The sequence below is a fragment of the Theropithecus gelada genome, chromosome 4 (genome assembly GCF_003255815.1).
Source record: "Theropithecus gelada isolate Dixy chromosome 4, Tgel_1.0, whole genome shotgun sequence".
Taxonomy (NCBI): domain Eukaryota; kingdom Metazoa; phylum Chordata; class Mammalia; order Primates; family Cercopithecidae; genus Theropithecus; species Theropithecus gelada.
In genome coordinates, this window is record NC_037671.1 from 4,046,965 (window position 1) to 4,067,673 (window position 20,709).

Below are 20,709 nucleotides of genomic sequence, written 5' to 3' on the forward strand. Positions count from 1 at the left end.
ACAAACCATTTCATGCAGTAACATTTAACGACCATCGTTTTAGAATCAACAAACGGGACATGGCATCTTACAGAGGATGCTTCTATACCATTCCTCCTCCAGGGAGGCAGACAGGTGGGAAGACCCAGACAGAACAGTGAGTTGTACAGAATTCCAGAGCATCTCATTAGTTCGTGTCATTAGTCAGAGAATTTGGAGTAAGGCTATTCCCACAATCGGGGCTGGATGGCTACCGTACTTCTTCATGATGGTGAAAATAAAGTCGAGTCTTACTTCCCTTAAGAGAGTGAGACAAAGAAGCAAAGAAAATCAGGTCTCGTGTGGCAGTATGCCAAGGCCTAGCCACATCAATTCTGAGAGGTTGTCACCACACCTGAGCTTAGATGGCTGAAGTAGCTTTTAAAACATAGTTTCCAGAAAGTTGAGATGAAAAATCCCACACTAAACAAATATTTTAACTTGGAGAGAAAAAGATTGCCCTCTAAGATGTACCTGGAGTGTGTGGAGGAAGGAATACCAATACCACAATACTCCAAAAACAAACAACATAGAGCTTGAGAAACCAACATTGTGCTTTACCAAATAGACAAAAGATCTTGGGCGCATTCCAGAAGGACAAGGGGTACCTGTAGCTTAGTACGAGGAACCAGACAGACTGCCCGCACAGCTCAGAGCCACTTACAGAAGTATGCCTACACACACGACTTATTGAGCGGCCCAGTGAAGACATGCCAACATACAGGTTGGTTCTTCTGCACAGGTGTGGTGAGTGGGGAGACTGAAGAGACCTTTCCCACCGTGTTTCAGGGCATGGGGCACAGGTGTGACACCATCCGAAGACTGAAGCAGGGAACCTAGCGCCATGCGGAGACTGAAGCAGGGAACCTAGCGCCATCCGGAGACTGAAGGAGGGAACCCAGCTACACGACCTTCTCCAAGCCCTGAATCTTCTGAGCCCAAGCGTCTACGTCTTACAAAATTAGGCTGATGATATCAAAGAAACATCCTAAGGAAAAAGATGTGAAAGGGCATTAGAGAAAGTGCTTTGTAGGAATAAATAATCCCATGCTTACTAGTATGAGAGCTGGGACAGACACTCACATTTGCTTGGAAAATCCTGTGTTCCTAAATCAGCCCCATAAACTAGCATGAAAGGAAATACTTAAGTAAATTTAGACTACAAACAGCTTGTACATACCCTTAAGCACTACAAAAGCATCCCTGTCTTATGACTAATATGCAAAGCCATTCTTGTTTAACTGAAGGCGATCCAAGGGTGCCTTCTCTCATGGCAGTACCACTTGAGCCCAACTTTAGCTGGAGCATAACCTTGAAAGTCACATATGGATTAATATAATTGAGGCTGGCCTCCTGCCAATTGGTAAAAATTGGCCAACTTTTTTTTGAGCAAGTTAAAAAAAAACTTTGTATTTGAGCTCCAATGTATCATTGTAATTGATATTTTGAAAACAAGTGCATAGTTAGAAATAATAGTGCCATTTGCATGGTCTAGAAAGTGAACCTAGCTAAAGCCCAGTGTCTGATAAACTAGCAAATTAAAAGCATGCATTGATCCAGTTATGGAGCATCAGTAGCTGCTAAGATTACAAAAAGAGAGACAATACGGGCTTTTCATGATGGAAAAGCAAACAATACCTTTAATGTAGTTTTATTTAAAAAATCTGATCTGAATATGATCAAGGTTCTAAATGCAATTACCAATTAACCAGAAATGTATGTAGAGGAGTATGTTAAAAGACATCATGGGAATGCAATCAGTAAAATCCAGAACGTTGGAAACTGTACAAACATTTCAGGTTTTATTCAACAAAAGAGGATGGAAATAAAAAGAGAGAGAGTGAAAGGTAAAGGATTGACTTAATTACTTAGTAAATAAAGGTAGAAAGACACACTGACTAATATAAACATGCATACTTTATTTGAGTCCTGATTCAAAATGCATAAATGGTTTTTGAAATGTGTGACTTTGATTCTTGCCCATGAAGAAGACACTGGTATAGAATTTTCTTCCCTCCAAAACAAAAAGATAATTATACAAAAATGTTTAAAAACATCTTTTTCAGACACAGGATATCAAACAATGTAAGACTGTGATCCTGAGAACAGAAAGCAAAGGAGCTGAGTTTTACAATTGTCCTGGATTTCTGCCTGAGAGCAACTTTTAAACCGCATGAAAGGGACAGGGGAGGCCAGGAAAAGCATCACAATCTCCGTGAGTTGAAGAGAAACAGATTAGGGTTTGGAGAGGCTGATCCAGCTGGAAATGGTAGCGCCAAGTGCAGAGACAAGTGCAAAGAAAGACTTACAGAGATCTACACAGGTGGCCCCTTGAGTCATTGGCTGAATATTAATCTGTACATTCAGAGCGGGGAGATCCACAAGGCGAGACAAAGAACTGAGAACTATAATCAAAACCATTTCCAGACTTGCACAAGGCTGAGAGGCATGCAAATTCTAACCAGCCAGAGCAGACACACCCTCCTGAATACTCAGAGCAATACGTAGAGCTTTCACAAGGATCATACCTCAGTATTAGAGCTAACTTAGCCCTAAAGAACAGACTATTCTAGAATTGCTCTAAAAAGGCTTTAAAGCAAGTCTAGCAAAGATTAATCAGTAAACATATAACTTACCTGTCTGCCAAAACAAATTTCAAAATTTTTTAAGGAAGACAACTGTATCTAAATACTCACCAATAGAAACTCATGATGTCCTGCATCCAGTAAAAAATTACTAGACATGCAAAAAGTCACCAAATTATGACCCATAGCAAAAGGAAAAATCAGTCAAAAGAAAGAGATTTAACAGAGATGCTGGGAACAGCAGAAAATAATTTTTTAAAAGCTATTATGAATATATTTAACTTTTTAAAAGAAAACATGAATATACTGAAGAGACAAATGAAAAATATTAAAAAGACTAAAATGGAAATTCTTTTTTTTTTTTTTTTGAGATGAAGTCTCACTCTGTCGCCCAGGCTGGAGTGTAGCGGTGCAATCTCGGCTCACTGCAACCTCTGCCTCCCAGGTTCAAGCGATTCTTCTGCCTCAGCCTCCTGAGTAGCTAGGATTACAGGCATGTGCCACCACACCTGGCTAATTTTTGTATTTTTAGTAGAGATGGGGTTTCACCATGTTGGTCAGGCTGGTCTCAAACTCCTGACCTCGTGATCTGCCCACCTCAGCCTCCCAAAGTGCTGGGATTACAGGTGTCAGCCACCATGCCCGGCCTAAAATGGAAATTCTAGAAAAGAAAAATACAAATTCTGCAGGGAAAAATTCACTGTATAATCATAACAGTTGATCAAATGGTACAAAAGAAAGATCAGTGAACACAAAGACACTGTAGTAGAAAATATTCAGCTAATGAGCAGAGAGGAAAAAAGACAAAAACAAAAACAGAAACTCAGCAACCTGTGGCATGACATCCATCAGTCAAACATACACGCAACTGGAGCCCAAGAAGACAGAGAGGAGGTGGCAAAAACAAAAATTCTTTGATGAAATTGTGACTGAAAATTTGCCATTTCTGATACAAACAATAAACCCACAGATCCAAGAAGCTCAGTGATATCCAAGATAGATAAACACAAATAACAACATAATCAAATTGCTAAAAATTATTTATAAGCAGGAAAACTTTTAAGTGGCTATATATAAAAATATAAAATAATATAGTATATTACATATGTATATGTATACACGCACACACATACATGTATATTTGTGATATATAATGTAACAAAAAGCAGATTCACTGTTGCCTGGGGCTAAGAATGGGGTGGGGAGGTGGAATTGTCTACAGGAAGATGAGACAGCTTTTTGTAGAATCGAAATATTCTCTTTGATTATGATGGTAGTTATAGGAGTGTATGCCCTTGTCAAAGTTCATTTAAATGTACTGTTAAAATAGGTAGATCTTATTGTATGTAAAACATACCTTAATAAAATTGATTTTTAAACCATCTAACATTTTTGGGATAAGTGACAATTTGAACATGCACTGAGTATCTGATGACATTAAAAAATTACTGTTAATTTTATAGGTATGAATATGTTATTGTCATTATGTTTGTTTTTAAGGATTCTTATTGTGAGAAGTTCGCAGCAAAAAATTTACAGATAAAATTATATGATGTCCGATATTGGTCTTTTAAAAATGTAGGCAGCAGGGGAAAGGGAAGATAAAGCAATGTTGGCCATCAGTTGATAATTGTTGAAGCTGGATATTGAGTACACAGGAACCCATTACACTATTTTATCTACTTTTATAACAACTTGAAACTTTCCAACATAAAAAAGTCTTTTACATGCTTTAAACACATGATTTATGTGGTAAAATATTCAATTAAAAATGTAAACTGAGTAACTTTTTAAAGTGACAGATACTACCGGACATATGCAAGCATAAAGTGATCTCTACCATCACAGAACTCATGATTTAACTCACAATCTATGAAATGCCAAGTAACAGAAAAAAATTATATGATAAGAGTAGATGAGACCATTTATGAGTTGGGCTTAGGTTCCAACATAATTAAATTCCACAGTAACAGAGATTTAGATAAGATAGAGGTTTCTTTGTCTCTAAGATAAAAATCTGGAAATAGGCCATCAGAACTGGCAGAACCCAACCTGCAACAACTCAGTTCACAGTCATTATCTCTTTTAACCTTTTTCTAGCCCAGTAAAGAAGGTACTGCCCAAGGTCAAATCTAAATGTCAGGATTTGATTCTGGATCTGAAACATTTTCCATGAAAGGAATTATAACATCCTCATATTTTTCCTTATTGCTTCACTATCAATACTCAGTTTAATTTTACCAAGATTAAAGAATTAGATAGAAGCTTTGCGGAAATTGTGAATTTTTGAACACCTTAAATACCCCATTATTCTTCATTAAGTCCAACTGCATATCATATTTTGCACATTCTTCTATATTAATGTAGTATCATTAACACTAGTCTAATATTTATTAACCAAGATTAGGATAATTTTCCAGCTCAAAGAAAATTCTAGCTCAAAAAACAATAGAGCTTAAACAAAAATAAAGGAGAAGAAAACATAATTCAAACTCCCTGATAGGGAATTTTTAAATGGTAAAACTATAGATTGATTACAATCATTCCCTGAGAGGGCATATTGGTTCAACAAAGAATAGCTTGATTATAATCTGGCCTGACAACAAAGTTGGCCCCACAGACTGTAAGTGAATGGTAAAGGCAATGTTAAAAAAAAAAAAAAAAAAAAAAAAAAAAACTTACATGTAAAGGACTTTGAAAGTTAAGGATGTAAGCTTGAGATGCAATTCTATTTGTATATGAAAGTAATAGTAATATAGATAGATGTCTGCATTCCTATAGCTTGGAAATAACTTGGCAAAGAAGTTATAGAAATTTCACTAAGCTCAGAAGGCAGAATTAGAGCAAAATATTGTCAGTATTATGTAAGACAGGTTATTTTTATATTTGCAAGCAAATATAATGCTAATTCAGTCTGCCTTGCCAGCATGGATTTTCAGCATTATACTCAGTGTTAAAATTATGCCCATTTAGTGATGTAGCCTTATGCAATTCTGCCAACCCTTTCCAGGTAGTCATAGTGTACCAACAGACTGGTGTACAGTCTACTTCAGGTAATAATACAACCTCCATCCTTGAAGGTTGAGTTAATTACAAAGTAGCTGACAACTTCTTGAAAGACAATCACAAGTCTTCCAGGCTAAATTTGAACCCTAAAGTCCAAGGCTCACAGGATCATTTAAGAAAGGGATAAAGGAGACCTCAGAACAGGTAGATTTGGGCTTAGCATCAGAATTTGCCAAAGAACTAATTAGGAATAGTGTAGAACTCAGATTTCATGCCATACTTAGAAAGCCATGCCCTAATATTTTTAATGCAGAGACCATAAGTTTACTTTTTATTTATTGGACCTCTAAAACTAGAGTGCCTATAGAATTTGTTGTCCCAGGATAATTTTAAAAGGGGAAAGAGACCATCTTAATAATGGCACAGAGGAGACATGTAGACATTGTTCTGAGCAACTGAGATGTATGGTCAGATCATCTAAAACCACAGCATGCACTATGATCAAGTTGGATTTATTTCAGGGATGCAAGGATGGTTCAATATATTCAAATCAATGAATATGATTCACCACATAAACAGAATTAAAAACAAAAATGATATGATCATCTCAATAGAGGCAGAAGAGCATTTGATAAAATTCAGAATCCCTTCATGATAAAAACCCTCAACAAACTAGGCATAGAACAACAAAACAACAAAAGCCATATATGACAAACCCATGGCCAATATCATATTGAATGGGGAGAAGTTGAAAGTATTTCCCCTAAGAATTAAAACGAGACAAGGATGCCCATTTTCACCCCTTCTATTCAACATAGCATTGGAAGTTCTACCCAGAAAATCAGGCACTAGAAAGAAATAAAAGGCATCCAAATTGGAAGGGAGGAAGTCAAATTATCTCTGTTTGCTGATGATATTATCTTACACTTAGAAAACCCTAATGACTCCTCCAACTACCACTAGATTTGATAAAAGAATTCAGTCAACTTTCAAGGTACAAAATCAACATACAAAAATCAGTAGCATTTCTATACACCAATAATGACCAAGCTGAGAGCCAAATCAAGGACTCAATGCCATTTACAATAGCTACAAAAATAAAAATGAAGTTGAATACTGAGGAATACCTTTAATGAAGGAGATAAAAGGTCTCTACCAAGAAAATTATAAAACATTGATAAAAGAAATTGCAGATGACACAAACAAATGAAAAACATCCCATGCACATGGATTGCAAGGATCAATATTGTTAAGAAGACCATACTGCCCAATGCAATCTATAGATTCATTGCAAATCCTATCAAAATATCAACACTATTTTTCACAAAATTAGAAAAACTATCCTAAAATTCATATGGGACCAAAGAGCCCAAATAACCAAAGCAATCCTAAGCAAAAAGAACAAATCTAGAGGCATCACATTATCTAACTTCAAATTATACTACAAGGCTATAGTGACCAAAACAGTATGGTACTGGTTTAAAAACAGATAAATATATATATATCAATGGAATGGAATTAAAAACCCAGAAATGAAGCCACATACCTAGAGCCAACTGATCTTCCACAAAGGCAACAAGAACATACACTGGGGAAAGGATACCTATTCAGTAAATGATGCTGGGTGCTGGAAAACTGGGATAGCCATATGCATAAGTATAGGACCTATATCTCTCACCATATCCAAAAATCAACCCAAGATGGATTAAAGACTTAAATGTAAGATCTGAAACTGTAAGAACTATAGAAGAAAACCTAAGAAAAACTCTTTTTCTTTAAAGAGATGGGGCTTCTCTCTCACACCCAGGCTGAAGTGCAGTGGCACAAACATGGTTCACTGCAACCTCAATTCCCTGGGCTCAAGCGATTATCTTGTCTCAGCTTCTTAAGTAGCTAGAACTACAGGTGCACACCACCATGCCTGGCTAATTTTTTAAACTTTTTTTGTAGAGACGGGTATCACTATGTTCCCTAGGCTGCTCTTGAACTCCTGGGCTCAAGCAATCCTCCCACCTCAGCCTCCCAAAGTGTTGGGATTACAGGCAAGAGCCACTACACCTGGCCAAAAAACTCTTCTGAATATTAGCTTAGGCAAAGAATTCACGACTAATACTTCAAAAGCAAATGTAACAAAAACAAAAATAGACAAATAGGACTTAATTAAACCTAAAAAGCTTCTGCACAGGAGAAGACATAATCAACAGAGTGAGTAGACCACCTACAGAATGGGAGAAAATATTGGCTAACTATGAATCCAACAAAGGACTAATATCTAGAACGCATAAAGAACTCAAACAATTCAACAAGTTAAAAACAACCTCATTAAAAAGTGGACAAAGGACACGAACATACAGTTTTCAAAAGAAGACTTACAAATAGCCAATAAGCATATTTTAAAAGTGCTCAGCATCACTAGTCATCAGAGATAATACGAATTAAAACCACAACGAGAGATCGTCTTATAGTAATCAGGATGGCTATTATTAAAAAGCCAGAAAATAACAAATGGTGAGGATGTGGAAGAAAGGGAATGCTTATATACTGTTGGTAGAAATGCGAATTGATACAACTTCTATGGAAAACAGTGAGGAGATTGTTCAAAGAACTAAAAATCAAATTATTTCATCCAGCAACCTTACTACTGGGTATCTACCCAAAAGAAAATAAATTATTATATAAAAAGATATCTGCACTCATACGTTTATCATAGCACTATTCACAATAGGAAAGATACAGAACTAACCTATATGTATATGTGGCATATACATATTCCATGTATATGTTTATCATATGTTTATCACAGCACTATTCACAATAGGAAAGATACAGAACTAACCTGTATGTATATGTGGTATATACATATTCCATGGTATGTGTATACCACATTTTCTTTTTCCAATTATACATTGATAGACAATTATACATGATTGGATAAAGAGTGTAATTGTCCATCAATGTATGATTGGATAAAGAAAATGTGGTATACACATACCATGGAATACTACTTAGCCATAAAAACGAATGAAATCATATCTTTTGCAGCAACATGAATGGAACTGGAGGCCATTATCTTAAGTAAAATAACTCAGAAGCAGAAAGTCAAATTTAACACATGTTCTCGTTCATGAGTGGGAGCTAACTAATGTGTACATACAGACATATGAAATTAATAGATAATGGAGACTCAGAAAGGTGGGAGGGAAGTAGGTGAGGGCTGAAAAATTACCTAATAGGTACAATGTTCACTATTTGAGTGATGGTTACACTAAAATCCCAGACTGTACTACTACGAAATACATCCATGTAACAAAACTGCACATGTATCCCCAAATCTACAAAAATAAAAAATATATAATTTTTAAAAAATAAATAAAGCTACCAACTGTTCTCATGAACAACTGGGCATACCATTTTATAAAGACCTTCTGCGTACCATGCAACATGTAACATCCATTTTCACCTGCCAAGGTCTTCATATTGTGATATCGATGCCCAGATAGCATCACTGACCTCTGAAAAGGTCATAATACTGTCCTACCTCATGTATGCACTGCATATCTCTGGGCCAAGCTGTTTTTATGTATGTTCTTGTCTCTGGTTTACATGGGGAAATAGGCCATGTAACAAGAAAGGTCATGAAGTCAGAGGACAGTACACATGAGGACCTCAAAGGCATTCCAACCATACACGGTTGTCCATTTTTATGGCTCATATATCTCTCCTACCATCTTTGAAGTCATAAAGCCAAATGAAAAAATCAATACATTTCCTTCAATGTCAGAAAATTCTGTGCTCAATTAACAGTCAAAATATTGTCTTCCAAATAAGAGTATCTCTATATATTGCCATGGAGTGAATTCCAGGATTTTTTGAAAAGTTAAGAAGATAAAGTAGATAGAACTAACTGTATATAAAATTTTAACACTACCTACATGGAGGCATATAAAAATACATCTATGTTGGCTTAGTTATTTTAAATAGAAACATGTTATGGGCTGAGTTGTGTCCTCTCAAAATGTATATGTTGAAGTCCTAACCCCCACTACCTCAGTGCTGTATTGGATTGGAGATAAGGTCTTTAAAGAATGAAATTAAACTGAGGGGTCTTTAGGGTGGGCCTCAATCCAATCTGACTGCTGGCCTTATAAGAAAAGGAAATGTGGATACACAGAGAGACACCAGAGGTGCACATGCACAGAGGGAAGACTGTGTGAGGACAGTCAGCCAAGGAGAGAGATCCCAGATGAATCCAGCCCTGCCGACACATTGATCTTGGGCTTTCAGCCTCCAGAACTGCAAGAAAATAAATTTCAGTTGGTTAAGCTACCCAGTCTGTGATATTCTGTTTGGCAGCCCTAGCAAACTAATATAAAGGGTAATTTTAAAAGTTTTATCAAATGGTTACTTACAGGGTGGAGGAAGGAACAAGGTGGAAAAATATGGATAAAAACTAAATTTCCCTGAATATGCTTCAGGTTATAACTTCGACTTTAAAACCAGGTCAATATTCAAGCCAGGCACATACCTGTTGTCCCAGCTACTCAAGAGGCTGAGGTAGAAGGATAGCCTGAACATAGAAGTTTGAGGCCAGCCTGGGCAACATAGAGAGATCCTGTCTCTTAAGAAAAAAAAAAGTCAATATTACTTACTCGTTAAACAAATGAAGGAAATAAAAAATGAAATGGACCAGATGATGCTAACTAAAGGCTACAGTTTAAATGTGCTCCCAAAGTTTTCGTCTTGAAAACTTAATTGCCACTGTAAATACTGTTAAGAGGTGGGGTCTTTAAGAAGTAAGTAGATCATGAGGGCTCTGCCTTGATGAATGAATTAATGAGGTTATTGTGAGAATGGGGTTCCCTATCATTTTAGCTGCCTTCTTCCCTCCCTCCTTGTGCTCACTTCCACCTTCTAACCTTCCATCATGGAATGACTGTTGCCAGATGTTAATGTCATGTACCTGGACTTCCCAGTCTCCAGAACTGTAAGAAATAAATGTCTTTTCTTTATCAGTTACTCAGTCTTAGGTATTCTGTTACAGCAGCAAAAAGTGGACTAAGACACTGAATATCAAGTTGATGACTTAATCGCTAGAGAACAATTATCTCAAGTTACTTTAAAATTTGGTAATTTGACTGAAACAAAGCCCACAAGTAAAATTTAAACTGTTTTCAGTTATCACATTGTTAGTAATAAAACAGGAATTGAGATTCTGAAATAAGAATAGAAAGATTGAGATACACACGCACACACACACACAGGAATGATAAAGCAAATAAGTAATGACATTGATGTGATTGATATTCAGCATAGAGACACAAATCAAAAAATGTCCTAGAAACAATAAACAACCCCAGGATCAGTGAACACTATTTTCAATGAACACTACTTATTAGGCCATTCTCTTTACTTTTATACATACTTGAAATCTTGCCTAATAAAAACTATATAGATGGATGAATGAATAGATAGATAGATAGATAGATAGATAGATAGATAGATAGATAGATGGATAGATAGATAGACAGGCAGATAGAGAGATAGGCAGATAGAGAGAGAGATAGATAGATAGATAGATAGATAGATAGATAGATAGATAGATAGATAGATAGGCAGATAGAGAGATAGATAGGCAGATAGATAGATGAAAGAAAGAAAGAAAGAAAGAAAGAAAGAAAGAAAGAAAGAAAGAAAGAAAGAAAGAAAGAAAGAAAGAAAGAAAGAAATTTTCCTCATATTGTTCCTTAATGATTTTCTAGCATGGGTTTTACTCTGAATAACTGTGCACTAAACTCCCGCTCAAATTTTGAGTAAGGGGCTTGCTCACAATTGAAGCAAAGGGTTCTGACTTTTCTTTTTATTTCCGGAACACTGACTAGGTATTGGCCACAGACTAGGATTAAATGACCAACCCCAGGAAATTTCTCATTCCTCCAGGAACTATTTTTCACTTTTCCAGTTTTTACCCAGAAAGTTTGTCGGTGATTAATGCTGAAGAATTTGCCTATCTGGGCTTACAAAGATAGTATACCCCTCGAAAATAAGTTTCCAAGTATGACACGGAATGAGAGACATAAATAACATTTAATAAGGGCCTAGAACCTAGTAGTTCAGTTTTTAAAATCCATACAACTGCTATTTTTCTAGATTAAAAAAAGGTGAGGTCTGGTAACTTTCCTGGTAGAGCAGAGATACAAACCCAAGGTTATCTGTCTCCAAAGCCCACACCTACCTAGAGTGGCAATGCCTTCTCTGGAGTTAAATGGGAGAGTTCACTGCTCCCCTCCATATCCACTCCAAATGCATAAACCTAGACTGTGCATAAACCAGGTTTGAGGGACTACTGGCCAAGACAAGGGACATAGACCCTTCCCCAGCTCCATGGGAAGCCATGCAAAGACTCTGTTTTGTTTGTACATCTTAATATTCGTGTAACCAAACTGGCTCTCATTTGGCACTTGCCCCTCTTTTGCCCGGATTTGTATGACAGCATGGTGATGGAGCTCCCCCAAGGATGTGAGTCAGTTCTCTTCATAGAAGGACAGTCTCCTTCTTTGATACATACCAGGAAAGGTCTGATTTCTAATTTATTGTGCATGGTTACAGCCTCAAAGTTAAAAAGAGAGGACTGGATCACTCTTTGCAAACAGAAGTTAAATCTCCTTGTTCTGCTTGTAAAACGCAAAATTTAAAGAACTTCGGGTAATAGAAAAACTGGACTAAAACTAGACAATGAGGGTTCCTAAGATCTAGCCAGTTCTGAAGAATGGACTCCATGATCTCACTATCTAAGCTGTCGCCTTGTAACAAATCAGCCCTGGGGCTTTCCTTCCTACGTGGGAATGTTCACACACGGTGCTAGAGCGTGCAGGATTTTGTCTCTGAGTGGCACAATCAGGCAGCATTCTCAGTGACCTCTAACCTTTGTCGTACTGTAGATGATCTCGCTTTGTATCTGCACATCTTTGCTCTTCCTTTTATCCTTCTTTTTTCTCTTTTCCACCATGATCAGGCCTACCTCCCTGCCCCTCTCCACTCCCCAGGACCCACCACCCAATAACTACTTAATTCAATGGGTACCCAATGGCTTTCTCGCTGCTTATAATCCCTGAGCTCTCAAAAGAAAACTTCAGGCACAGCCCTTGGTTTTGCATCTGGTCAGTAATGCCCAGCCAAATCCTGGGATTCTTGGATTAAACCATGCCCACTGCTCAGGAAACCAAATGGGGACTGTTCAAACACGGAAAATGTACAAACAAAGGAGCCTGACCCTATTAAAACATTTTTGGAAAGAAGTAAAAATATAGATATGTAAAAATGCCTAAGTTTTCTCTGTCTACTCCTACACCCACCTTCAATCTCTGCAGGATTTTTCCAGTGTTCAGCATCTACCAAAAGAATCAAACAGACCATGAAATGGACTAGAACAGAGTTCGACAAAGCACTCCTTTTCTTCCCATGTATTTTCACTAAGAGGAAAGGTAAAGAGGGAGCTGGGCTTTATCACTGTAGAGGCCCTTCACTGCCACCTGACCTGGAGGCCCGAGTCAAGGCCCTCTCCATGCCCCAAGGGAGACTCTGCAAGGATTCAAAGCCACGCATTTTGCCCTGGGACTCTCAACATTAGCCTGGTCTCTATGCCTAAGGCTCTTCAATTCTTCACAGCATTATACTGTAGTTTTATCCAGAGTCCCAGGTCCTCATGGGAAGGCAATGTGAAGTCTACCCTCTCTTCAGATCCAGAGGTTAACATGACAAGAAAGTCAAAACTGTTTCCAGGTTGCTGGGTGGATGTGATCCGGATGGTTCTGCAGTCCCTCTGGGCTGGGAGCCTGCGCGATCTTCTAATGCATAGGGCATGTCATCAATTTTTCCACAGGGAGTCACCTTAGGTATTTTAGGAATTAAATTATTTTCTTCCCAAGATTAGTGTTTAAGAACTAGGTCAGTGAAGCACTATCAAATTATGGAAAGCATTAAATTTGCAGATCGTTTCCATAGTTAATTAAGTTCGTTCTTGGCACCCGGAGATACATGCACTATCTTCCTTTGCCTAAAACCACCGCTTCAGGGACGTCATGAGATCATGGAAATATGAACTTATCCTTTGCCATAGTTTATTCACTTATCTCCACGGAAATTAAAGGGCAAGGGGGAAAATGAGCTAAGAGGTGTTTCTTACCTGCAAGTGTTTGGTCAAGCTCCACCTGCAGGCATTTTTTATTAACCCATCAATGTACTCCCCGAGGAATGGGAATTAAGGGGCAGAAATATCCAAGCACTTCTGGGAAACTTTAAAAAAATGCACGTGACTTTTTGCAGCATCTGTACTGAGCCTTGAGGGTGTTGTGGACAGACATGCCCTTCTCCATACATTCCCGGTTTCTCTGATAGCTGCAAAAGGTGAATGATTTCCCGGCTGTAAAACAACAGCTAAAATGGATACTGACATCAACCACAAACGGAAAAAGCAGTTTTATTTGTGGTTTTAACAGAAGACCATCATTTTATCCTCAGCAAATGGCACATTCATGTGGCAAGGACAGGGGAATACAGCCGTGAAGAAAAAAAGAAAGAAAACCCTGCTCTCGTGGAGCTTCCATTCTAGCTGAGGTACGGTTTTTTTGTTTGTTTGTTTTGGTTTTGTTTTGTTTTAATCCTATCCAGGTGGTCCACGGCCTGCCATGCCGTCTTCCTTCTCAAAGTCCACTTAGGTGGCTGCAAGTAACCTCTCACCTGCCCATTCCCTAAGTCACTCTAAAAACAGAAAAAAGTTTCCAGCTGAGAATTCACCCACCTCCACCTCACCCCCTTTCCTCCAACCTTTTCAGGCTCCAAACTTGCAGACAGCAGCCCACAGGGTAGGCATAATAAGTGGGGCAGGTCCTTTCCCCAAATGAAATCAGGGTAAGGAGAGGGTCCCCTGCAGCTGGGGAGGGGAGGAGGTTGGGTAAGAAAGGGGGAAAGTGGGACATGGAGGTGGGGTGAGACACCGTCCCTGGCGGCGACCAACATTTCTTGGTGGCAGGACGCCTTAGCCCTGGAGTCTCAAAGAGGCCTCCCTTGGACTTTGTAGGGACCACAGGTCCCACCTCAACCCTCCTTGGGTTTACCTTCCCCATCAAATAGTCATGTGCCCTCCTGCCCTGCCCAACCCCAGCGTTCAAGAGAGAATAACATCCATTATGAATGCCTTTTATCCCTGGCCAAATCCAAGCCTCTTTACCTGGAGATATATATATATCACTTCCCTCTCCAGGTCTAGGGAACCATTAACTCCAAGGCTAGAGCTGAGTAGACCCCTCCAGAAAGGCTCATCTCCCAGAAAGAAGCCATTCCCCATGTGGCTCCCGAAGCGCATACTTAATACAGTCAGTCTAATCTCGGAACGCGATCCTTCCCCAAGTACAAAAATAACAGAGCTGTGGATGAAGCTGTCATGTTGCCCGCCCCATTGTGAATGCCTTCAAAACTCCCTGAATAAAGATAAGAGAGGACTGTGTACGTTTTCAACACAAATGGTGGAAAGTAATAAAATAAACATCAAAGGTGAGCTCCCACCTACTCGCGGCTCCGTCGCTTTTTGTGCAACAAAGGCAGGAAAAAGGAGGAAACTCGGCGTGGCAGGGCAGCGGGCTGGAAGTGCACCTTCCCGGGGCCGGGGCGCCCGCTCCCTGGACTAATGACGCCGCGCGGGGATCACGCCCCGGGCGCCCTGGGGTGGGGAACGGTCCCCCCTTTCGAGATGGTCCGACACTGGTGCCAGTGAGGTCACAGCACAAGTCCCAATGGAATCTTGGAAAGAAACGGCCGTGACCCGGTTGTGTTCTTGCCCCCGCCCACGGGAACGCGCCCTCCCCGTCGTTCCTGTTGACTGTCAGATCCCGGGAACCAAGCGCCTGAGCTCGGCGGCGTCTGAGGCTTCCGCAGGGACACAAGTGCAGGCAGAGCCCAGCACCCTGCGCCAGACACAGCCGCCCCAGGGGAAGAGGAGGACGCTGCTGTCCTCCCCCAGGAGCCACCAGCCAGGTAAAGAAAAAGGTAAAGTAAGACAAAAGTGAAAGTCGGAGCCCATTTAGTGAGCAAGAGTCAAGGTCATCCAAAAAGGCGCATACAATTTCAAGCCCAAGAGCGTATTCATTAAAACAAGAGGAAAAGACAAGATGGTCCTTGAAAGGAGCTGATAGGAAGGGGCACAGCACAAGGCTCCCGAAAGAGGTCACTGCAAAGTGTCCTGTGCACTTTCTGTTCAGCACCTCTGCAGTGACGACAGGGGTTTGCTTTCGTAATTAGCACGATTTTCACTACTACAGAAGCACATAGGCCGCATGCAGCTTAGGCCCGAGCAAAGTCCCTGCTCCCCTGGACCCAGCCCCTTCAGGTGTCCCCCTGGGGGAACCGTGGCGTGTCCCCCCAACCAGGCGCACTCGCCTAAATTGCGTCACCGAACTCCAGGGCGCAGGGAGCCCTCGCGGGCTGCCCGGGGCTGGGGTCCACACCTCAGCAGAGGAGCCGGCGGGCGGGGCGGCCCCGCGCGCGCACACACGCATACTCACAGACACGCGCAAACCCACAGCGGCGCGCGCGCTCCCCATTGGCGGGAGGAGGAAGGCGGGGCCCGCAAACCCAAAACAAACAACCTGCGCCAGCGACTTTGCCGCCGCGCTGCAGTGTGGCCTCCGCCTGGTGCGCGCCCGGTGGGGAGCTGGGGAGCCGCCGCCACCTCGGCCACCTCGTTCCCCCACCCCTTGCAGTCCGCGCCCAGGCCCCGCCCCCGCGGAGCCGCCGCAGGGTTATATTGGGCCGGCCCGAAGGTGGAGGCGAGACGCAGCCGCGGCAGGCCAGCGGGGAGATGCTGCCCCCGAGGCCGGGGGCGGGAAGGCGGCTGCGGGCGCAGCGGCCTCGGGGACTCGCCTCCGCGGGTGCTCAAGGCTGAAGGCGCCGGACCCTCCCCCACGGCGGCACGCACATCGTCCGGCACCATTTCCGTGCCCCGAAGACGCCCGCACGGGACCTGGGACCGCCAGCGCAGAACCCCTCCTGGGCGCTTCAACCAGCATCAGACGCGCACGCTGCTTCTCTCCGGCAGGAAAGCCTTCTAAGCCCGGCGCGCCCGGGCCCCCGAGGGTGGAACCGCGGCCCCTGCACACACTCACCCCAAAGTCTCAACCTCGAACCGAAGGCGACACCCACCCAACTCCTCCCTCTCCGCCCCTTAGTCCATCCAACACTCACAGCCCCTCCAAAGAAAAAGCCCAGCGGAAGAGGACTCCGGAAAAGTGACTGTCTCGGAAGACCAGGGTAGAGCTCCTGGGAGAAAAAGGCGAAGATCCCCGGCCCCGGATCGCCATCCCCTTCCCTGGCACCAGCTTCCCTAGACTGCGCGAAAGAAGAGGGTACGACGCCGGGGAGGGACTGGGTGCGCGGGCATGAAGTTGGAGGTGTTCGCCCCTCGCGCGGCCCACGGGGACAAGCCGGGCAGTGACCTGGAGGGTGCGGGCGGCAGCGACGCGCCGTCCCCGCTGTCGGCGGCGGGAGACGACTCCCTGGGCTCGGATGGGGACTGCGCGGCCAACAGCCCGGCCGCGGGCGGCGGCGCCAGAGATCCGCCGGGCGACGGCGAACAGAGCGCGGGCGGCGGGCCAGGCGCGGAGGAGGAGGTCCCGGCAGCAGCGGCTGCAGCGGTGGTGGCGGAGGGCGCGGAGGCCGGGGCGGCGGGGCCAGGCGCGGGCGGCGCGGGGAGCGGCGAGGGCGCACGCAGCAAGCCGTACACGCGGCGGCCCAAGCCCCCCTACTCGTACATCGCGCTCATCGCCATGGCCATCCGCGACTCGGCGGGCGGGCGCTTGACGCTGGCGGAGATCAACGAGTACCTCATGGGCAAGTTCCCCTTTTTCCGCGGCAGCTACACGGGGTGGCGCAACTCCGTGCGCCACAACCTCTCGCTCAACGACTGCTTCGTCAAGGTGCTGCGCGACCCCTCGCGGCCCTGGGGCAAGGACAACTACTGGATGCTCAACCCCAACAGCGAGTACACCTTCGCCGACGGGGTCTTCCGCCGCCGCCGCAAGCGCCTCAGCCACCGCGCGCCGGCCCCCGCGCCCGGGCTGCGGCCCGAGGAGGCCCCGGGCCTCCCCGCCGCCCCGCCGCCCGCGCCGGCCGCCCCGGCCTCGCCCCGCACGCGCTCGCCCGCCCGCCGGGAGGAGCGCGCCAGCCCCGCGCGCAAGTTCTCCAGCTCCTTCGCCATCGACAGCATCCTCAGCAAGCCCTTCCGCAGCCGCCGCCTCAGGGACACGGCCCCCGGGACACCGCTTCAGTGGGGCGCTGCGCCCTGCCCGCCGCTGCCCGCGTTCCCCGCGCTCCTCCCCGCGGCGCCCGGCAGGGCCCTGCTGCCGCTGTGCGCGTACGGCGCGGGCGAGCCGGCGCTGCTGGGCGCGCGCGGGGCCGAGGTGCCGCCGGCCGCGCCGCCCCTCCTGCTCGCGCCCCTCTCGGCCGCCGCCCCCGCCAAGCCACTCCGAGGCCCGGCGGCCGGCGGCGCGCACCTGTACTGCCCCCTGCGGCTGCCCGCGGCCCTGCAGGCGGCCTCGGTCCGCCGCCCGGGCCCGCACCTGCCGTACCCGGTGGAGACGCTCCTAGCCTGAGCCGCGCCGCGGGGCTCGGGAACGCCGAGTGCGCGCCGTCGGGGAGGCGGGAACGCGGGCCCGCGGACTTTGCACTTTCAATCCAGAGGAAAATGAATTTTTAAAATCTCCATCAAACGTGCCTTAAAGCTAAAGCATTTTGACAGGAGTATTTGAACTTAGTCCAGGATATTTTCCTTTGTCTTTTATAACTTTACAGAGGACCAAAGCAATTCTTGTGTCAGTTTCTTTGCGAAGCCTGTCCCTCCATCCCTTCATAAGAACTTTTTTGTCTTTCTTTAACGCCCAGGCTTCCTCTTATTCCTACCGTTTTTGTCGCACCTTCCATTGATTTATGTCCCTCCCTTCCCCTCTAAGTACATCAGGGAACCTTTCCACACTATAAATGATATGACTACTGTTTGGGGTTTCTGAGCCCTCATCCGTGTACGTATGTGGCGTTTCCAGGTATGACTGAGTGTGAGAGACACGTCAGAGACTCTTCAGTCATTTCTTGCTATTGACCAATGCTTCACTGTGCCAAAAGAGAAAAAAAAAAAAAAGTTGGGTTTTGTAACTAAATTATTTATATATTTTTGAAACCTGAATTGAAAATGTTGCAGGCAACGGGCTACAGCTTTATTAGTGGTTCTCTAACTGTGGTCTCCTTGGGCCAAGCAATTTCTTTAAAGAAAAAGTTGATTATGTATGTGGGGTGCCAGGACCACTGCCACTTGAAAGCAAGTGTGATTTTTATTTTTAATATTATTTTATTTGTGTCTCTGTACATATTCATGTATAAATTTTATGAAACCCAAGCATAGTGCTTATTTTTTAATAAAACTCACAACTGACTTAACACATTGTGGTGATGGGTTGGAAGTGGAGAGATTTTTATGTCTGTCCCCCCTCCCCCCAAAAAATGGACTCAGGTTTCGGTCTCAAGAAACTTCCTTTGGAGATCAAAGTATTTTCCTGAATAATTCGATAAAGGTATTATAGAATGGGCTTGCACATTTCCTTATGAGATACAGTGCTAAACAAATTTCCAGATAGAACTTCCATTCATGGGCTTTTTAAAACTTGAAGACCAATTACTCCTCTAATTAGTCACCTAAGCGTTTCCAGAACAAATGAGGGGGAAGTGTCCCTCTCTCCCCCAAGAATCCTTCAGCAGGCAAGTTGAGCTCTTAACAAGCCTAGAGTCAAATAGATATTTTCAGGTAAATTGGTTCTGATTTGGGGCTCAAAAAGTTGGAAACTTAATTTTGTCATAAAACTATCTTAACACATCAAAGGTTCCTTCAGGGCAATTTCAAGAGCAATTTAAATGTCACAGTGTTTTTGTCAAAACCATCCACCTTTTTAGGAATGCGTAAGTTCAGTTGGGTGTGAACCAATGGGTAGTATTTTTTTCACTCTTCCCTGTAAAGATTTCACTTGAAGTGGTGGCAGTGTCCTGCCTGTTTCAATCGCAGTCTGAAGAGAAAATGCCCCCTGGAGAGAGGGAGAGACGGTTTCCCATATTACAAATGTAAGGGAGGATTTTCATCAGTGGTGAACACCTGTTCTTCAGTAGGTTCCTAGGCAATACTGTTTTAACAATGCATGGATCGCAAAATTCTAGAGAGTAATACAAACTGTGGGAAATGCAGAGACTAGAAACAGGCCTCATTGCCATGGCTGCCATTCTTGGGTAGGTGCCATCTTACCCATGACAGGAGGATGATTTGAGCTCTACATATAATGAGGTGGGGAAGGAGGGCGGTGTTTATTTCAGGATGCTCTCTTTTGGCAGGAATGGGAGAGAAACAATCTTCCCTAAGTCCAGTTAACAGATGATGAGTCGACTGATTTGGATTACATCTACTTAGTAGTCATAAAGAGTGATAATAATAGGGTTGAATTATGGCAAGAGGTAGACCTTTGCACCCACAGGGCCAATAATCAGACCCCAAAATAAACCTGAAACAGACCAGCAACTAGGGGCAGGGGGCGATGGGTGCCCTGGGTAGAAATGATGAGACCTCAACATGTTGTTGCGGGAGTCAGCCAGCTCTCTCCTTCCCACCTCTGGTTCCAGGGGACCATGTCTCTCCCACAGTGTGCCTCACCCACAGAGGAAAAGTGCAGCCTACTGTAATATCTTTTTTGTAAAACCACTGTTTTCTTTTCCGCACTGATACGTGAAGACAGTATCTTCACGTATACTGCAAAGGGAGATTTAAAGTCGCTTCTGATTTATTCGTGTTAACACACAAACAGCAAAGTGAAAGACAAAGGTAGTGTTCCAAAAATCACAGCTGTTCCGCCCTGCCCTCAAAAGAAAAAATAAATCCTTCCTTGCTAATGAACACTCTGGAGTCTGGTAGAATATGCTGTCCCCTCCTAGCTTCTGGTCCCCTTCTTTGTTTCCCAGGGACTGTAAGGGTTGTCAGAGTCGCATGAGTTTTGCACCCCTATTTCATGACCAGTTCCAA

General features: G+C 43.6%; 1 protein-coding gene across 1 annotated transcript; it reads left to right on the forward strand.

Moving 5' to 3' along the window:
- The first annotated feature begins 16,779 nt into the window (after nucleotides 1-16,779).
- FOXQ1 (forkhead box Q1) lies at nucleotides 16,780-19,097 on the forward strand. The gene has a single exon (XM_025383236.1). It carries the CDS (start codon nucleotides 17,039-17,041, stop codon nucleotides 18,248-18,250), a length of 1,212 nt encoding a protein of 403 aa, XP_025239021.1. The 5' UTR covers nucleotides 16,780-17,038; the 3' UTR covers nucleotides 18,251-19,097.
- The last annotated feature ends 1,612 nt before the right edge of the window (nucleotides 19,098-20,709 follow it).

Excerpts from the sequence above, each read along its gene's own strand:
- FOXQ1 (XM_025383236.1), top strand. The coding sequence starts at position 17,039 with ATGAAGTTGGAGGTGTTCGCCCCTCGCGCGGCCCACGGGGACAAGCCG.